The sequence below is a fragment of the Pteropus medius genome, unplaced genomic scaffold (assembly GCF_902729225.1).
Source record: "Pteropus medius unplaced genomic scaffold, Ma_sr-lr_union100, whole genome shotgun sequence".
NCBI classification, from domain to species: Eukaryota; Metazoa; Chordata; class Mammalia; order Chiroptera; family Pteropodidae; genus Pteropus; species Pteropus medius.
This window is the reverse complement of record NW_024346819.1, coordinates 194,318-214,777: the sequence shown is the minus strand read 5'-3', so window position 1 is coordinate 214,777 and position 20,460 is coordinate 194,318. Positions and strand designations below refer to the sequence as shown.

At 49.2% G+C, this 20,460-nt stretch overlaps 3 protein-coding genes across 5 annotated transcripts in view; 2 read left to right on the top strand and 1 right to left on the bottom strand.

Moving 5' to 3' along the window:
* Positions 1 to 5,234, bottom strand: part of TDRD9 (tudor domain containing 9) — a 68,427-nt gene extending 63,193 nt beyond the window's left edge. The window contains exon 1 of the mRNA XM_039876564.1: positions 5,186 to 5,234. The gene's annotated coding sequence lies outside the window, so the exon portion shown is untranslated. The remainder of the gene's footprint in view (positions 1 to 5,185) is intronic.
* RD3L (RD3 like) lies at positions 1,740 to 2,661 on the top strand. Its single transcript, XM_039876566.1, has 2 exons — positions 1,740 to 2,038; positions 2,403 to 2,661. Exons 1-2 carry the CDS (start codon positions 1,740 to 1,742, stop codon positions 2,659 to 2,661), a joined length of 558 nt encoding a protein of 185 aa, XP_039732500.1.
* A 10,606-nt stretch (positions 5,235 to 15,840) lies between the features above and the next one.
* ATP5MJ (ATP synthase membrane subunit j) lies at positions 15,841 to 20,156 on the top strand. 3 transcript variants are annotated; one of them, XM_039876562.1, is made up of 5 exons: positions 15,841 to 15,964; positions 16,923 to 17,080; positions 18,503 to 18,626; positions 19,325 to 19,348; positions 19,991 to 20,156. In XM_039876562.1, exons 3-5 carry the CDS (start codon positions 18,503 to 18,505, stop codon positions 20,023 to 20,025), a joined length of 183 nt encoding a protein of 60 aa, XP_039732496.1. In that variant the 5' UTR covers positions 15,841 to 15,964; positions 16,923 to 17,080; the 3' UTR covers positions 20,026 to 20,156. The 3 variants fall into 3 exon arrangements, with proteins under 3 accessions (XP_039732496.1, XP_039732497.1, XP_039732495.1); XM_039876563.1 differs by lacking the exon at positions 16,923 to 17,080; XM_039876561.1 differs by lacking the exons at positions 15,841 to 15,964; positions 16,923 to 17,080 and adding an exon at positions 18,122 to 18,184.
* Positions 20,157 to 20,460: the final 304 nt, after the last annotated feature.

Genomic DNA, 20,460 nt, shown 5'->3' with positions numbered 1-20,460 from the left:
TCTAGCAGAAAATCTGGCAGGACAGTTCCGCCATGAACTTGCTCCAGCAGCACACGTGCCGCATCGCGAAAACCCCGACGCCAGGCGTTTCCCGCCGTACCAGCGGCTGGAGGGGCCGGGCGACCGCACGCACGCTGTCGCCATGACGCGCGGGCCGCGTGTAAACCACGTCTACTCTGCACGGTTCATATGGAGGAAAAAGCAACAGGAGGAACAGATAGATGCCACAAGGAGCCAAGCCACCAGGCAGCCTCCTGGGACCTGCCCGAGCCAGAGCGCGTCCCCTCCAGCGAAGGAGGCACAACCCGCTGAGGGCCACGAGGCGGCGAGGCCCGGCCGCCCCAGAACTCGCCCCAACGCCCCAGAACTCACCCAGACAAAGCCTGCAAGCGCCTCCGCCTCGGCGGCAAAGGGAGCCCGAAAGCGGTTTTCTGTGATGAGTTGTATGCTCTGACCTCTCTATTTCCTCCTGACTTTATTCTATCACTGCCTCATCACCACGTTTTTAAAGAGATTAGTAAGTGTTTGACGATACAGTTATCTACTTAAGTGTATGTGATGTCCTCTAGCATGGCAACTCGCTTAAGTATACAAATGTAACTACTACTTACAAAAACAAAATGAGTACAGAATGTAACATTTACTAAATATTCCACACGTGACTGAGAGTGGCATTCTTTGCCCATTTTACTCAATTATAAAGCGCTTTCTCAGAATGTATATTTTGCAAAAAAGCCAAGTCTGATCTATTTTTCCTGCTTTCATTAGAGGGGACAGTGACCTGGCTTCCAAATGGCCTGAAAGTTAAGCTGAAGAACATGGTTATTTTTAGAGCTCTACAGGCATAAAAATACAGCACTAAACTGTGACCCGCGGCTATGCACAGCAACGCATCACATCATGCGACAGTCTTCACTTTGGCTGGGAGCGCATCTGTGGTCCTTGGACCGTTCTTCATTTCATTACCAAAGATGTGTCGACACGCATTTAGGACCAGAATCCAGAGCTGCCAGCAGCCTCTTCAAACAGACTGAGCTCCACTCAAAGGCAGACCATTATATAATTTGTGAAGATTAAATAGTAAGTTATTTTTGTTATTTCTTCTAGCTTACTTACGAGGTGAATTAATGAGCATTCTCTCCAAATGAAGACATCGCAACCTCGTTCTTAACATAAGAAGTTATTTATTTCCAATGCAGTTTCAGTGGCTGAGTCAGGAGACTCACTCCAACAGGAGACACTTCCAGGGGAACAAGACATGCCCGCGTGAAACACGCTTCCTCACCGATCCGAGTAAGCTGGCGACACCACCACATCAGATCCATCACCTTAACAGGTACGTTTTAAATCTCTAAACCTGTACAAAACCTAAGTCAAAGTACGTTTGTAGATAGCACTTTCCTATGCATTAACATTTTCCAGCACCTTAAGAACTTTTAATAGCAAGTGTTAAGTGTTATTCTCAGAAAATGTTCAGTCTGCAGATTATTCTAACTTTGCATATTTTGTTCCTGTTCAGCTACATACAAGTATTTTCAAAGCTCAGTTTCTGGCACTGACCTAGTTAGAAATTAAAAGACTTTAATCCATGTTCTAATCTTACTTTGACCTGTATATCTAACCAGTAAAAAATTCATGCACTTTTCTGGCAAATCTATTGCAAAGAAACAAATATTTGCTCATCTGAACCACAATATTTTATGCAAATGAACAAGTGAAAATATTTCCATAGGCTAAAAATGCCACTTTTTGGCTGGATGAAATGGCCAAAATATGATTCCTACAAACCCACACACTATCCTGGCTCAGACATAGTGACAAAGACTCTGCTTCGGGAATTAAAATGGCATCTAAAGGAACGAGAGAGATTAATACAAGAGATCGAAAATGAACAGAAAGTGAAAAAAACAGGTGTGGATTACAACTGGCTGAGAAACTACCAGAATCCCCACACGACCATCCCAGCTACTGAACAAAGACAACTTGAAGTTCTTTGCTCGCAAGTTCAGCCTTGCCAAACGGGAAGCATTCTCAGCAGGTAAAACACGTCCTCTGTGATGTGAGTGCTGTTGAGTCCAGGCTCCTCACAGAGCCGACTGGGAACTACTGTATCGTGCAAACCCTTTAACCACAGCTGTCAAATTCCCAGCAAGCGAAACACCCCGCAGGCTGGACGGAGGTCACTGCTGACAGCCCGCCAGCTGGGACACGTTTGTAAACCCCACTCACCATGTCTTTATGAGAAGCATAATGCTAGAGTGAGGCGCAGACCTCTCCAAAGGCGAGCAGCCCCACAATCATGATCACGCTGCCAGGCTGGGCTGTGGACATGGGGGTGTGAGGTGGGAGTGGGGCGGGGGGAGCTGTTCTGACCGGAAGACTCACTGCTGCCTTCCCCCTAGGTTCCGGGAAGTTCTGGCAGAAAATGACGTGCTGCCTTGGGAAATCGTCTACATCTTCAAGCAGGTTCTGGAAGACTCCCTGGGCAGCTCGGGGAGGGGCGGGCAGCGCGAGGGCCCGGCAGAGCGGGGGGCCGCCGGGGCCCCAGGCAAGGACGAGATCCCCACCATCTCCAGCGCTGTGGACAGAAACGCAAAGAGCCGGCTCCCCGCCTTCTCCCACAGGACAGGGACCCTCCTGCATCACCACCCGCCCAGCTAGGCCACTGCGCCCAGGAGACTACGACCATCTCGGCATCCGAACTCAACAGTGACAATAAGAAAACGTGATGTGACTTTCCGTTTCTTCCTTGCAAGGTCAGGAGCTAACGTCCCTGTGGGTGTGCCCTATGTTTTAAATAGTGTTCCTTTTTTAACCACTCTAAAACGGCAAGTTTAGTAAAAACTACAGTGTTTCCTAAATATTTTGAACAAAAAATGTTTGAAGTATTTTCCTATAATTCTCATACATCTCACAGGAACTAAAGTCTGTATTTAGTATAAAGCTCGACACGTTCTGTGTGAAACTCAGACATTAACCTTGACTTTTATCCTAAAAGGAAACTGTATGTAAAATAAAATAAATGATTGATGTGAACCTTGTCTTTACTATATCACTGTCCCCAGAGCTGTCACTCAGCAGGGACGGGAAAGATGACAGTGAGGGAGGAAATATGGTCCCGTTTGATGACAAAGCAGTGCTCATCCCAGCACAGACCCTTTCGTAATCTCCGCTCACACTGAGGGAAAGGCCACAAAACACACAGCCCCGCGTTCCGTCAGCGAACACAGGTGAACTGCTTTATGAACTGCGCCTCTCCAGGAAAAACAGTCAGAGCTGGTGTGTAACTTAAACCAATTCTATGTTCATTTAAAATAGCAAAACGGTTCCAATAGGAATTCCGCATTCCATAATTTCCTTCAAGAAACTTCATTACTCTGATTTACTTTATGATAAAGCACTAGAATCTCTGTTGCTCTCGAAGGTAAGAGCAAAGAACATAGTCTATAACAGTATTCGGAGACTTACTGGGTTTTTTAATCTAAAAAAAAATTCTAAAAATCTAAAAAATTAAAAAAAAATCTAAAAAAAAAAAGATTGGAACTAAATATATACTCAAAGAAAAAAGAAAAAAAAAAAACTGACTCGTTTTTTCCCTGCACTCCCGGCCAACTTCTACGCCATTCTGAAGAGGCCTCCACTTGGTCTTAAACCCTAACTGTGTGATAAACGGTGTCAGCTGACCAGGGTTTGATGAGAGGAGGTAAATGGAAACACAGCCCTAAGTGGATCTCAAATAAAGACCCCCTCATCCCTGCTCGCTATTTTGTTTGGTTTTCGAGATGTAACTACCCGAGGCTTGTTCAGCTTCTTCAGTTACTATTAGATTTCCTAGTGTGGAAACGATTGGTGGGAGGGACACGTGGCCCCAAAGTGCACAAGTGCGAGCTGCGAAGGGAAGAGAGAAAGCAGCAAACGGGAGCTGCAATATCGCTGCCTTAACAGTGAGAACAAAGTTTCTGTTTGAAACAGAACTTGGAGTTTGTGAAATCCAGGACTAAAACTAGCAGCCTCGCCATGCAGAGCAGGAAGTGCAGAGCACAAAGGGGCCCAGAGCACCTCGATCTCCCTCCCAGGCACCGCAGCCCAACGGAGCGGAGCGAAAGCAGTGAATGAGCCCGGCGCTGTCCACAGGGCCCCCTCCCGGGTCGGGCAGGAAGATCACTTGTTAAACAACAACTATCAAAAAGCTTACAGTGACAGGAGGAGCTGTAGAAAGTTACGGCATTCCATTACCCCCGGACGAAAACGAACCCCGTGCCACTGTCAGTCACCCACAATGCAGTGGATCAATTCTAAGCCGGACTTCGAAGGGAGCAGAAACATACACTGAGCTTTGGTATTCTTTCAGAGTTCCTGCCTCTCATCTCATTGTTGGCAATAGCCTAATAACCATGTTTCCTGTGACAGTACTGTTACATGTAGTTTAAAATTACAGGAGTTTCTAGAACTTCTAAAAAATCAAATAGAAATTTTAACACAAATAACTTTCGGAATATTAACGGATCTACACTTTTATACCTTAGGCTGTTTACGGTACCAAAAGTGGGCAAAGAAATGAGGGTTAAAAATATAAGGGGGTGTTTTATGAAGAGAAAGTATTGGCACAGTAATGTAAGTTTTAGGTAGGGAATAGTAAGGAGTAAACATACCAACCCACGTAAAAGTATTCTGCGTACCTGACATGCAGTGAGCTCTCAATCATTATCGTCGATCGGCCCACCCACTCGGCCATACTAAAGTCATTCTTCCACACGCCAGGCCTGTGCGAAGCACTGTATGTATATTCCCACCGAATACTAACTTTGAAAGTAGATCCTATTATTCCCATTCGACCGCTGAGCAAACAGCCTCAGTCCTGCTCAGTGGCTTGCCCGGTATCACAGAGACAGTGTATGGCACAGCAGGAATTCGCATCATTCTGTCTGGCCCCTGACAGAGTGCCGCCAGCCCCAACCTACCCTTTGAGCCTCAAATGCATATAGCCCATTTTCTGTTTGACACCTTCGCTCAGATGTCCACAGGCAAACTCAAATCAACATGCTCAAAACCAGACACAGAGGTTCATTTTCTAAAAAGATAAATAAGATTCGAGAATGCAACAAAGAAATCGAAACAACACACACAAACGAAAAGTGTAACTCTTCAAACGTTTCCACTAAAAATAAGTATTCACACTACCTACCCGCCCGGAAACCGTGGAATCGTTCTGGTCCCCTTGGGATGGTGGCAGAGCCAAAAACATCAGGAACAAATAAGACTTGGGGCACAGTAAGTGCTCTAGAGGAGGACAGACTGGAGACTGGGGAGAAGGTGGGGGAGGACTTCCGTGGCTACAGACGTCGTAGGAGACGTGTCTAAGGAGCAGACATTTGAACAGGGCCCCAAATCCTGGAAGAGCCAGTCCGGAGAAGACACAGGGCAGGGGGCGGGGGGTGGGTGCCGGGAGCACGTACTGCAGGCAGAGGTAAGGGTAGATGCGGGAGCCCCAAAGTAGAGATGCGTTTGCTGCCTTCAAGACACAGGAAAAATGCCCATGTGGCCAGAATGCAGACAAAGGGGGCAGCAGATGAGCAGGTGCCAGCCAGAGCGGCACCGTAAGCCACGGTACTGTCTCCACTCCTTTCTCACGGCAATCTATCCCACGGAAAGCCGCACCTGTGCCCGGAGAACCTTAGGTGTGAATGTCTGTTCATGCAACAACCTACTTGAGTATCTACCTCACGCCAGGTTTTCTTCAAGGTGCTAGAATAAATTAGTGGGGGCGAGGATGAGAAGGAAGGAAACCACAAACAGAAGGCTTCTGTGATCACCCAGACCAGAGATGGCGGTGGTTTATGTAGTCCAGGTGGTGATAAACAGTGAGACACGCTCTTATTTTGGAAATATTTTACGGTACAGTTTTCAGGATACTGAATTTTTTTAGGATTGACTGTATACACATAGACACAGACAGACAGACAGACACATGGACACACATACACACCTTCCCTCCCTCTTAGGGAAATCAGCTACGGTCAGAAGAGTAAGACGGATTTTATGATTCAATCAAGGCAGGAACAGATGAGGAAGCCAACTCTCATCATTCCTAAAATAAAGACCCAGCACATTACCAGCACTCAATGACTGGCACCTACTGAGGCGGTTCATTCATCCAAACGAATCTGCGCCCCGACTCTGTGCCCGGTCCTGCACTGAGAGGTGGAGACTCGGGGTAATCCGTACCCTCCAGAAATTCCCAGGTGGGGAAAACGACTTTTCTTTACATAAAAGTACTGGGAGACGCACACACAGGGCAGTGAGCAATAGCTGTTTAAAGTGCGCTCGCTCACTCGGCTTTCCTGACCCTTCTAGCTGTCCCTTCACAATCCCTTTTGCTCATCCTAAGTCATCAACCTCTAAACGTCCAAGTGTTCCGGGCCTGGGTACTTGGACCTCTTCTCTCTCTGCACCCACCACCAGATCTTGTCTAATTGGTCTCAAAGGCTCAAACTCCTGAACGTCCAGTTCTAGCCAGAGGTCCTTCCTCACCTGCAGGCTGCCTCCATCTACTGTTATCCAACAAGGATTTCAAGGAAACGTGTTCAAAATCAGACTCCTGGTACCCTACCAGCCCCTCCTGCAGCCCGCCCTTCTCAGCTGATGGCAGCATCTTCCAGTTGCTCAGCCAGAAACGCTGGTGTCACCCACGGTTGCTCCCTCGCTCACAGACGCTATCTGACCCAGTTACGAAGCCCTTGCCTGTCTCAGAAAAACATCCCACACGCCACCACTTACCAGCCCCACTGCTCCCGTCCTGGTCTCAGCCACCATCGTCTCTCTTGCTTGATATACTAGTGAGGGTTCTCCAGATAAAAGGAACAAACAGGATGTCTGTGTGTGGGGAAGGGGGGAGAGACGGACAGGCAGGCAAGGAGCGATGGACTGACTTTAAGGAATTCCTCCGCAGGTGTAGAGGTGCAGGGCAGGCTGCCGGCCGGGACCCAGGGAAGTCACGGCCCGAGTCTGCAGGACGTCTCGTCTGCTGGCAGATCCCTGCTTGCTCGGGGAGGTCTACCTTCATTCCGTTCATGTCTTCAACTGATTACATGAGGCCCATCCACACTATGGAGGTTCATCTACTTCACTCAAAATAAATCTACCAATTTAAATGTTAATTTCATTCAAAAATACCTTCACGGAAACATCCAGAGTAAAATCTGACCAAATGTCTGGACACCATGGTGCCACCAAGTCGACACAAAATTCGTGTCACAGATGGTATCAGAGACCCCTCCCTGACCTCTCTGTTTCTGTCCCGGGCCCTCTTCAACACATTCAACACGGCAATCATCCCGTCAGAGCCGCAAGTCACACATGTCACAGCTCTGCTCAGAACCCCACAGTGCCTTCCGTGGCTCCTTGCTGCCCCAGGTGATGTGGCGGAGCTCTCGCTAAGGCTGAAGGCACTGCTCCTGACCTGGCCACACCACCCCTCTGACCTCCACAGTCTCCTTCTCAGTCACTGGACGCCAGCTGTGGGTAGCAGGTACAGAATGGACAGACACTTTTCTCATCAACAGGAAAATCACCCAATAAACTAAATCTGTTGGAGGCAAAGAGGTTTTTTAAACAACACGGACTTCAGACTGAATAGAAACCAGGGATCCCTGGGGGTAACGTGAGCACAAACCAGCGTCTGTGCGAGGCCTAAACTCTGCAAGGCGACAGCCAGAGGACAGAGTCGCAGGCTCTGGAGAGGGTGCACCTGCCCCACACCCTCACAGATGTGCACTTTGGGCTGTTAAGTTTCCTAATTTATCTGATCCCCAACCTTCTCGGCCAGAAAACGGGACTGCCCTCATCTGCCAGAAGGACGGAGGCTGCTTGTACTGCCTGTCACCTGACACGGTGCCCAACGCAGGAGGTGTGCGACGTACACTGAGACCTACCAAGAGGGAAAAGTGAAATTAAGGAAAGAGGAAACTAGGCTAAAGCGAGCATCAGACAGTGGCAACCTGAACGCTTTCTGTGGTGAGGTTTCTCCGGGATAAAGTACAGTTTCAGGGACTGGAGAGTCAAAAAGACATGAAAGGGACGACTAAGCAAGACCGGCAGGAGCCAGCAGTTAACGTGAGCTATGACAGGACGTCCCCCGCAGAGGGCGCGAAGGAACACGGGGCGGAAGGAGCCTGGAGCTCGGCAGGGCTCCTGGCCAGGCTGAGGCCCGCGGCCTGCTCTCGAGGAAAGCTGGCACTGACGACGCTGGAGACAGATGCTCACAATGCCTCGGACAGCTGCTAAGTCTCCGCCTTCCATGCGCCAAGGCGAAGAAACAGAAATGCGAAGATGAAAGCAGACTCCGCAGTCAGCACAAAGCAGTAAAATGCAATACCATGTCGAAAACGAGACGGGGGAAGCCGTAAAATCGCTACAAACACGACTTGCACGCCATCCAACAACGCTCACACGCGCTTCGTCGATCCCTCCCGAGTCCCTGACCTTCTCACGACATGGACTCGAGCAGGGCTTTTCTCAGTAAGAAAATCACACTGTGATCTTGAACTCGCAAACAGACACACGTGCATCTCACAGAGCGATTCTTAGCCGAACTACCTGTGATACCAACTGGTTTCTACCTCTCTTTTTTTAATGCTGGTGGTCACTACTCATAAGACTCATTAAGCTGATTTACCAGCGTTCTCACGGACCGACTCCAGGGACTCAATGCAAGGTAGTCTTCCCACCTGAGTGACCGTCCCTTCCAGTACCTTTTCACAATGTGATATCCTATGTTTACAAAGCCTGCCCTCCCCTGGTCAGACGTCTTGTCATCAACATCAAAACCCACTCAAAAGTCTCCTTTCTGGAAAGACGTCATTCAACAACTGTCTGAGCATCCACTACGTGCCAGAGACACTGTGGCTGAGACTGGCTTCCTGGATCAGCTGACTCGAAACCCAAATGCCAGCTCTTCCACCGTCTTAGTTTCCTGCTGGACCACAACAGATTACAGGCACGCCTCATTCTATTACGCTTCACGGATACTGCGTTTTTTTTAGAAACTGAAGGCTGTGGCAACCCTGTGTCAAGCAAGGCATTTTTCCAACAGCTCATATAGCATTTATAAGGAAGAAAATATTTTTAATTAAGGTGTGTACGTTGTTTTAGACATAATGCTATGGCACACTTAATAGACTACAGTGTAAGGGACATAACTTTTAAATGCACTGGGAAACCAAACGATTCACGTGAGTCGCCTTATTGCTATACATGCTTCATTGTGGTGGTCTGGGCCCAAACCTGCAGTGTCTCTGAGGGATGCACAGATCACAAATTCAGCAGTTTAAAACAATGGAAATTCTGTTTCTGTAAATCAGAAAGCCAGGTAAACTCAGCGGGGTCTTCTGCTGCGGGGCACACAGGACCAAACCCAACTTATTAGCAGGGCCGCGTTCTCTGCTGGAAGCTCATTCAGGTTGTTGGGGCTGCAGGCTTGCGGCCCCCCTTCCCGCCAGTGGGATCCAGTCTTTGCTCCTCAGGACCGCAGTGCTTCCCAGCCTTCCACGTGGACCCTCACAGGGGCCAGGCGAGTCCCTCTCCGGTTTCAAATCCCTGACTCTCAGAAAAGGTCTCTGCTTTTAAGGGCACAGGGCATTAGATAATGCAAGTAAGCACCCTATTTTAGGGTCTGTAACCCCAATTATATCTGCAAAATCCCTCTTGCCATGTAACACAACATATTCACAGGTTCCTGTGGACAATGTCGGGGGTCATTCTACCTACCATGACCATTCAGTATAGAAAGTTGAGGAAGCCACTTAAACACCTTTTTCTCATCCATAAAATCAAAATGATGTCATCAATCTCAAAGGGCTGTTTCAAGACATACGTACTGCGGCCGTTTCACTGCACACCTACCACATCCAGGGCCTCTGGCACTGGACGTGTGTGTGTCGGGGGCCTGGGACAGCACTTCCACAGGAAGTACTTCTCAGACCAAAGTCCACGTTGTTTGTCTGCCACCAGTTAAGTACAGAAGTTGAAACACTTACGGCAGTTTTACAAAGTAACTTTACATGTGTTGACTGTAATCATTTTTAAAATGTGGCTTGTATTTTGTCTTTTTTTCATTTCATTACTCTGAAAATTCATTTTTATTCATTTTACAAAAGTCTCAGTCCAGAAAGGCCCGGAAATTTAAAAACCTGGTCCTTAGAACTTAAAAGGACATTTAAATCTATGCTTTTAGTTTCTGACAAGGTTAATACTAATTTATTTCCAGTATGACAATGAATTATTTAAAAGCAATATTGTTCTGTCCTCTAAGTCTGGGGAGCAAATAGGGGAGAGGCGGTAAGTGGGGGTATCCTGCAGGATCAATTGGAAGAGTAATTCAAGGAAATAAAGTGAACGAAAACATGAACAAAACAACCACTCTAAAGCTGCACAAGGGTCTCTTTGTCCTCTCCCTGCCTCCAAGAAACATTTACCAAAGATCCCAAGTTGCACTTGACTCTACAAAGGCTCAAAACAACCCACGAAAACTTGACCCACTAGGTCCTACAGGGCCAACAAATAAGAGTAACTTAAGAAAATCAAAAAACAAAAACCACTCTCTCAACTGTAAAGGGTGTTGAATTTGAGGAGAGCTGGCCAAACAGTGAAGCAGATACTCCGAGCGGGTTGCTCTCACACTGGCCTGCTTCAAAGAGGGAGCAGGTGTTTCCACTCAACAGATCTAGGTGTTCTAAAAACAGGTGTCCTCCTGCCCTTTTAGCTCCACAAAAATCGCATTCACAGGTTAACTGACAGCAGCTACTTAAGTCAAAGAATAGTGGAAGAAGGAGCATCAATAAAACTGAACAAAAATCCAGCATTCGTGTTCCTTGGTATTTACCCAAATGAGTTTATGGCAGCTTTATTCGTAATTGCCAAAACCTGGAAGGACCAACGCGTCCTTCGGTAGGTAATGGACAAACGGTGGTCCATCCAGACAACGGAATATTATTCAGCACCTAAAGAAAATAAGCTAACGAGTCCTGAAAAGTCACGGAGGACTCTAAATGCATATTGCTAAATCAAAGAAGCCAATCTGAAACTGTGATTCCAACCGTAAGACATTGTGGAACACGCAAAACGATGGGGAGATTAAAGAGATCAGTGGTCCCCAGGGAGGAGGGATGAAGGGGTGGAGCACACAGGATTTCTAGGGCAATGAAACCACTCTGTGTGATACTAATGGTGGATACATGTCACTGTGTGTCGCCCTACAATACCAAAAGTGAGCCCTTAACTATGGACTTTAGATACTAACGTGCCTACAAAGGTCCATCGGTCATAACAAAGTGTCAACAGTACGGGAAACTGCCGGGGGAGGAGGCACATGCGCTCTGTAATTTCTGCTCGATTTTTCTGTAAACCTACGCTGCTCTAAAAACTAAAGTCCATTAATTAAAAAAAAAAAGAAAAAAGTTTAAAACTCTTCCTCTGGTAAGGAAAGGGTGGCCTGGTGTCGGTGAGGGGATGGGGCTTGTCTGGCAGCCACCTCACTTCGAGACGGCCAGCGCGGCAGGCACCAGACACGTGCCAGGGAGGCCCAAGTCCTCGTCGTCCCGGCCCCGCACCCACCCGGCCTCCCCTGCCCCCTTACCTCCCGGGTGCCGTCGGCTGCGCCTGCGCCGGGGCCTGGGCTGGGGCCGGCTCCGACGCCGCGGTGGGCTCTGGGGTGGCGTCCCTGCGCTGCGCCTCGTCCCTGGCCACCTCAGCCGGGAAGGCGGGCGGCGAGCCCAGCAGCTCCACATCGGTCACGGTCTTGCCGATGGTGAACCAGTCGTTGATCTGGTCGACGGTGAGCTTGCGCAGCATGGTCGCAGCCTGTCGTCGGCGACGCCTCAACTGCCCCACAGAGCGGCGGGAACTGGCGACGGCGGGAACGCGACGGCGGCGCGACGCCGCGAGGACGCACGTGCGGCCCCGCCCTGCTCCAGCCCTCCAATCAGAGCGCGCCAGTGTGCCACCAGCCCCGCCCCGCCGCGCTAGGCCTTTCGGGAGCTCGGCCTGCCCACGCCGCGCGGGGCCGGGCCTCTGCTGGTTCTGGCTCGCAGCTGGGGAGCATCGTCAGCCGCTCCCCCTCACCCCGGAGTCACCGTAGTGCGACTCTCAGCACCCTTCAGCCTTCTGGGTGGGGACAGGGCGTCAGAGGACTCGGGAAGGGCAAAGAGCGGGGCCTCCGGTCTCTGCCCTCGCCCCCCGAGGGTTACTAAGCGAGGCCTGGCGCTTCAGGCCGAGGAGGGACAGCGTTTGCTGAGCACCTACTGTGTGCCGGGCCACGGCGGTTCCGCGGTGACAGAACTCAGAGTGAGGGGAGGGAAGGCAAACCAGAGAAGGGACTTGTGGTTGTATTGTTGAGGCAAACAACTGGCTGCCACACTGGGATACCTTGCACCTAATTTGGGGGAGAGAAGCAAGGAGAAGGTCAGGGTGGACACCTGCGGATAGCCGGGCAGGAATCCGACGGAGGAGGACTCGGAGAGAGGGTCGTAGGCGAAGGAAGGCCTGTGGGCAGGCAGCTCGAGCAGCCAAGTTGAGGATCTAGAGAGTTGGGTGGAGCCAGAACACAATCTGAATTCATCTTCCTCCTTCCTAAATCTGCATCTCTGGCCCAGCGTCCTACCCACACCTAGACAAACAGGTGGGGGGGCGGGGCACAGAGTTGGAGGTCACCGGCAAATGCACGGTGGCTAAAACCCCAGAGTGGCTGAAATGGGCCGGGTCAAGTTCTAGATGAGTGAAGGTGGAGGACAGAACCCTGGGAAACAGCCTGGAAGAAGAGGCAGAAGGAAAAATCCAGCAAAGGTATACAAAGGAAGGAAAGCGACAGAGAATCAGATGACTGCCTGGCCACCATCACAGTGTCAGTGCCTAGCAGTGTCTGGCGCAGTGTGGGCTCTAGGGAACAAGCCAGGTGAAAGCAGACCATGGACCAGCTATGTGAAGTCCAGTAAGTTAAGGACCGGAAAATGCCCGAGGATTGGCAAGAGGTCAGCTTGAGAAAGTGCAGCAGAAGTCAGACTAGATGGGTCTCATCTATTGGTGTCTCAAAAAATGAGCCCAGCATGGTACAGAGCTGCGAATCCCAGGTCCAAATCCTGGCCACACCACTAACGTGAGCTCTAGGCCTTCTATTCTGACTGTTCCAAATACCGCAGCCTCCAAAGGTGCCCCTCACATTTTTGGGCAGGAAAAAGGAACTCGTTTTTTAATAAATAAGAAAATATAGTAAAATCATTGAGACAGTATGTCATTGAGCATTGATTGCAAAGTACTGCAACTTCATACTTTATGCGAAGACCAGTACATGTTCTAAAGTTTACAAAACATGTTGACCACTTCAAATTCTGGAACTCACTGATGTGCTTCCTAGCATGTTACTGTTCCCACCTGCTATCATCCTTTGTCGATGTCACAATGAGTATGTTTTTAAGTAGAAGTTGCTCTATTTCTGAAGAGGATTCATTTCACACATTTTCTTGAAGGCTTTTTCTATGTTCTTAGATTGGGTTCCTATCTCCTTTAGTCTTCTTAAGTTGAGTTTTTACCCATAGTTTAAGGACAGTGTCTTAATGATTCTTCAGTTTGGAAATTTGTTCTCATTGCCATTTTTCTGACTAAGCACTACTTAATATTCTGTGTCGGCACAGCCTGGATGTCTATGAGTAGTTCTTGGTGCTCCATACTCCAGCTCATCTGGCATTCCTGTCTAAAGTTCAGAGTTAGCTTGACACTTCTTAATAGACTTATAGACATGTAGGCCAGAGCGGGTGGGCTGGCCTTTGAAGACCTGTGGGCCTTGGAGGTTTTGCATATATGCATTCCAGAGCAGCTTGAGCTGCAGGTGAAAAGGGAAATCTAACAGCTGACAGCCATTACAACTGCTGTTGATGTGAAAACAAGGCACTCTCAAAAAAACAGGAGAAGCCGAGCCCGAAGTACCTTTCTGTCTTCACTGACCTTCTCAACCACAAAATGTAGCATCTGCACTTTGAATAAATCTGCTGGGGTGGCCGTTTCTTTAAACATCATTTTCTTTGAAGATGTGTTTTTCTTAGGGCGTGTTGGATTTGCAACTCAAGATATTAAAATTCCGTTGATCTCAAGTGGAGTTTGAAGTTCAAAAGCTTTATCTTGAAATAGCTTATGACGATGTTCTTCAAGTTTCCCCCAAAAGCCTGTTGTCGACAGCAGTTTTCTAACTCATAAGTCTAAAACATGTTTTGAGATAGTGGTTCTCAAACCCGGTCCTTGTCTCAGGCCCCCTTTATACTCTTAAAAATGATTGAAGACCCTCGAGCGTTTTTGTTTATGTGGGTACTATTTACTGTATTAGGGATTACCACTGAGAAATGTTTTACTTTTTAATTCATTTTAAAAGAACAGGAATATAACCATGTGTGTTAGAGAATATTTTTATGAAAAGTAACTATTTACCCAAAAATTTCTGGGTGAGAATGATACTTTTACATTTTCAAAGATCTCTTAATAGCTACCTAAGTGGAAGACAGCTGAATTCTCATATGGTACTGTATTCATTCTGTTGTGATATCACAAGTCACACAGCCTCTGAAAACTCCACACACTAATGAGAGAATTTTAGTGAAAAAGGCAAATAACATCTCACTGTTCTTATGAAAATAGTTTTAGACTCTCAGGGGCCTTGGAAATGCCCGAACCACACTTTGAGAAACGCTACCCTAAAATGGAAAGCCTTTCAAATTTTGCATGCAGCTTCAATTGCTCTAAGCTTTCTTCTCTTTGAAGCAGGATGGTGTTCATTGCTCTTCCTTCCTGCATCCCCATCCTTCCATCTGAGCTCATTTCCTTCTGCCTGAATAATGAACACTGATTTTTTTGTTGTTTTTACTGAGGATCTACTGGTTATTCCCTAACTGTTAATTTGTCTGAAATGTCACTTCGCCTTCTTTACTGGACGTTAATTTCCTTATGCATTGAATTCTAGATTGGCTATTAAGGTTTGCTTTTTCTTAAGTTTTCTGTGGTTTTATTTTGAAGTTTTGAGGTCTCGATTTATTTTCATTTACCTGACTGCTTGGTTTCCATAAGGCTTTTTGAATCTTTGGTATGGTTTTTTTTTTATCACTTTTGGAAAATTCTCGGCCAGCCATTTTCTAATATTCCTGTCCTCTTCTCATTTTCTTCTTCCAAGATTTCAGTTACACATATGATAGACTTTCTCGCTGTAGCCTATCTCTCAACTCCTCTTTTGTCTGTTTCCAAATGGTTTCTTCTAACCTATCTTCCAATTCAGGAATTCTCCGACTGTCTAATCTGCTGTTAAACCCATCCAATTTCTATTTGGTTCTTTTTCAAATCGGCTAAGTGGTTTTCCTTTGTTTCATTTTTTATAGTTTCCAGTTTTCTGAAATTTTCAGTCTCGTTTTTATTTCCTGGCACATAGTAAGCATGGTTATTTTTAAAGCCTGTGTTTGTCAAGATCACTGTCTGGAGCCCCCGTGGAAGCCTTTATATTGGCTACTGAGTAGAATTGCTATGCACAGAATCAATGCATAAAAACATGCAGAGCGAAAATATTAACATAAAGAGAAAAGGCAAAACCACCACGGGGACGCGAGATCCGACCTCTCTGCCTTCAACACAGCAAAGAAAGACGGTCCTTTTTACAGGTTCACCACTGCGTCCGCGGTGTCCAGGACCTTCCCAGTTTCAGCACTGAAAGTCCCAAGGCCCGGACAAATCCGGACGGTTGGTCACCGAATTGTGACATACCCGCGGCGGCCGCTGGGGGCGCTGTGGTGCGCAGGCGCGGCCGGGAAGCGCTGCGGCGTCGGGGCGCCGCCGCTCCTTCCGCCTTCCCGGCCTGCCCCGCGCGGCGCCTGCGCGCTCGGTGACCTTCCGAGGCGGCTGTGCGGGTTCGGGTGGTCTGAGCCACCTTTCCTGTGGCGAGGTGAGTGCGGGCCGGGACTGGGCGGTCGGTGCGGGCCAGCCGAGTCGGTGCGGCGGCGGCACAGTGGCCGGCGGAGGCGCGGGGCTGGATCCGGGCCCGCGGAGGGGACCCGCGGCGAGCGGGAGCCTCCCCCGGCCCCGCCGCGGCCCCAACTGACCTTGGGGTCCAACCCTCCCGGTCCACGCGGGCGTTTCCTGCCGGGTCCCGAGGCCGAAGGGAGGCCGTCCGGGGCTTAACGGTCAGTGGGCAGCAGCGCCTTTTCCTTCGGCGTTGGCGTCCAACGCCGCCGCGCGCGGGCCGCCTTCGGTGCGGAGCGTCCTGCGGCCGTGGGAAGGCTCGGCCACCCGGCTGGTCAGTGGTGGAGCCGGAGGCCCAGCCGGGGCGTCTCACCCCGTTTAGTATCTTCTCCCCGGTGCACCCCAGGTTCTCTCGCAACCCACTCGTTCCCCAAGTTATACTGTGCATGTGACAAGGCCTTGGGAGAGGGAAACGGGACCAAAACGGGATCAGAGGATGGAACTCGGGCCGAATCCTGGTCTGGGGCTCAACAGGGCAGGCGTTTTGTCTCCAGTGTAAGGTCAGGTAATGGTTCGCTGATAATGTGCTAGAAACTTTGCAGACCTGAGCGGGCACGGTGGACACCCATTTGACCTTTGAGTAGGGTGGGCCTCTGAAGGAACAGTTCTGTAAAACCCACACACAGAGCTGGAACATGTGGATGGACAGGGTGGATTCACGTGGAAAAAAGTGAGGGGTCTCACTTTAGTAAATGTGGGGAACATGTCGCCTGTCTGGGCAAATATGACCACCTTAGTTATAGGAAAGCCGGGGGAAGGTGTTCGCAGTGTACTAAGGTACTAGTGGGGAGAAGGCAGGGCTGAGGCGCCTGGGCCCTGAGCAAAACGTGGGGATAACTGACGTTTCTTTGAGCCCTTTTTATCTCCTTTGCACCCTCCAGACCCTCCTCTGGCCTCTCCACGTGAGAGCAGCACCTCGAGGCCCCCCTCTTGGAACCCCGGTACTTTAGTGCTGTTGCTGCCAGCGGGTGTTTGTGGCGTTTCCTTCTGTGGCTGTGATCATTGACCGAATTCTTGCTCCACGCCAGGCGCTAGCAAGGCAGGGTTTCGTTTCCTTTTTAAATTCCGTCGGGGCGCCCTGTGGGGCAAGTGGCGGTATCCCTGTGTCACAGAAAGGGAAACTTCTGGAACGACAGCTTCGGGGACTTGGCCAGGGTCGAAAGAGAGCAGGCAGAACTGGGCTGGAACCCAGGAGTCCCAGACATGCAGCCTCCTTGGACCACCTTCCTCCACACTCGTCGCTGGGTGCAGGGGGCAGAGGATGCACTTGGTGCCTCTGAACTCTGAGGTCTGGGGCTCCCAGAGGCCTCCTCAGGGTCCTGTTGGGGTGCTCTCGGGCACCTTCTCAGGGCAGGGCTGGTGGTGTCTTGGACCCTTATGCGAGGTGCAAGGATGGCTGGGGCGCGGCTGAGGCTGCATCTCTAACTGAAGCCAGGGTAGCGGTTTCCAGTGAAATGGAAAGGGCTGGGTTAGTTACCCCGACAGTGACTTGAATGACTAGTTAGTAGACCGCTTCAGATGTTACAAAGCTCGATGGAATGGAAACGAGAGCATGTCATTTTAGAGTCTAGTCAATAAAAGTCACAAACATGACTTTGAGACCTGCACGTGAAAGTGAACTGTGTAAGTTCAGAATCTGATGGCTTTTCCCAATTTCAGTCATTAAATATTTTTATTCATGAAAGAAGTTACAAGTGCAGCTCTTAGCTAGTGTCCTTGTATGCTGTCTGCTTTGCGTTCAGCAGTCAAGACTGAGACACACATAAAACACTGTGACTAGTTAATGACACTGTGTTGTGTTATTGAAATTTGCTAATAGAATTTTAAGTTCTCACTGCCACCCCCTCCCAAAAAAAGGTGTGATGAATGTATTAATTAACCACACGGGAGAATCCGTTCCCCGTGTATACAGATATGAAATCCCCACCACGATGTATACTTTAAATATCTTACATGTTATATGTCAGTTACACCTCAGTAAAGCTGAAATTTAACAGAAAGGACCAAGGCCCCTGATCAGCATGCGTCCAAGCCTGGGTGTTAGTCTCACAGGAAATCACCACGTCTGGACCGTGTTCTTTTTCAGCTTTGAATGCCAACAGCTTTTCATCTACTGGTTCTTCAATTGAAAAGTTTGAAAGTGGTGTGTTATCTGGGGCGTATTGTTAGTGGAGGGTGGCCACCCGAGAGGGGGACCGTTCCATGACACCTCAGGCCCGCACATGCTGGGAGAGCTCTGGGTGTGAAGAATGAGAGGTGCTGGGATGGCTAAGGCTAGGGCGTCGAGAGGTGAGCCCCCATGGGGTGCAGTAATGGCTGTGGGGAGCGGTGCTGGCACAAGAGGGGCTCCCTGTGGAATAGTGTGGGAAGTAGGGTGGACCTTAACGGGAAGTGGACGTGTCTTACCAGCGGAGCCTAGAACAAGGGCTGTGTAACTGTTCATCACTGCCTTCCCTTTCAGATGTTGCAAAGCCTCATAAAAAATGTTTGGGTCCCCATGAAGCCCTACTACACCCAGGTTTACCAGGAGATCTGGGTAGGAATGGGCTTGATGACCTTCATCATTTACAAAATCAGGAGTGCTGGTGAGTTTCCCCATGTTTGATTCGTTAGTGGTCGGGAAGAAAATTATTTTCAAAAGCATCACGATTGACATCGTAAAGGACTAGGAGTGGCCGTCAGAACCCCAGAGGTCCTCCAGTAAAAGGCGGGGAGCACATGTCAGCTGGCAGACATCTGGGGACAGTTGGGGAAATTTGAACAAGACCCGGATATCAGAGAATTGTGAATTTCCTGGATGTGACGCTGGTATTTCAGGTACCTAGGAGATGTCCATAGTGTTGAGAAATGCAGGCTCAGCTAGGGGTGAAATCATGGTATGTGGTATTTTATTGTTCCTTTTCCATGGTTCTGAATGCGTGAAATATCTTCATGATAAAAGTCATTTGATTCTCAGTGGAACAGAGAACCGTGTCTAATAAGTGATCGGTTAAAGAGGAAAGAACAGAAAACTTTAAATTGCAAGACTGTATTTCGGGGGGCGGTAGGGAGTTGAGCCCTGCCAATTCTGCACTGTTGAGCCGCTCACAGACATCTTTGGTAGAAATTTTACCACGTCTTGGATTCAAGATGTCTAGTAACTCCTGCTTCCTGAAGGCTTCCTGTCACAGCTTTGCCTAAGTGTGAGCTCTTAAGCCAGTCAGATGTGGATTTCCACAACGAGGTGACTGAGGCTTTGTGGGAAGCGTTGATATGACCAAGTTTTTCTTTCCTTCTATTTTAGATAAAAGAAGTAAAGCTTTGAAAGGTAAGATTTTTGCTTTTTAAATGGGTGGGGAATGAAAAACTCCATCGCCCCTTTCCCCGACGAGGTCTGTCCCTGTTCTGAATTGACATTGGCACGTGGCTTAGTAAACATAGAAGATGCAATGGGGTCACTTCAGAAGGTGAAGTTCACTGCACCTGCCGGGAAAGAGAATTCTGAAATTCCGCTGCTTGTAATCTGAATGCTAAGAACCACCGCTCACCCCCTTGGGCCAAGTAAAGCTCCCATCTGCAGGGGTGATGGAAAAATGGATTCACTGGGGTAGCTGGTGCCACCTGTAGGAAGCGCGGTTAGCTGGATGGGCCTGCCGCCCTGTGCACGTGCTCTGGGGGAAGGCACTGCGTGAGTTTAGGTTCTTCGCTGTCTCCCAGAGGACAGGGAAGCTGTGGTCATTTGAGCCCTGCACAAACCCAGGGCTGGCTCCTGACCTCTGTCTTGCTGCTGCATGCACAGTCGCTTACGCAGCCCCTTCAGCACACCGGGCGGGTTTGGAAAGAACCCTCCATAGCCCTTCGTACTGTCGAAGATTGTCGTTCACGCCTCTGACTTGTTAACACTTGCGTAATTGGCTACTTTCTACCTGCTCCTCCTCTCCTGAGTCGTATCCGTGTTCTCTTCCAAAAGGCTCGAGTCCTGCTCCTGCCCACGGTCACCATTAGCCGGCTCTGCGGGGCGCGCGCATCGGTCCGCCTGTACGTTTCACAAGCTCTGACAGATGGGACCATGGAACATCGCCGTGTGCTTGTAGAACTGTGTCCTTTGTGGCATTAATAAATGTACCTGTAAGACACCTGCTGCCTCTTCTCAGCGCCCCCGCCCCGTGTGACCGTCGTATCCAGGTCTTGGTGACACCACACACGCAGCCGCTCACTGAGCCTTAGGAATCCCAGTCACCGCAGGAGCTGGGGTCACACCTAGGCATGCACACGTCCGGTGTTCCACAAGAACTTGGCAGCCATGTCCCCCCACTTACTCTGCAGCCTCCGAGCCCCCGTTTTGTCTTAGAAAATGAAGACAATCATATGCAAGTTCTTAGAGTTACTGTGACGATCAGTAAGAGAAGGCTTGGGAAAGTAAATTTAAATTCTTTGCAA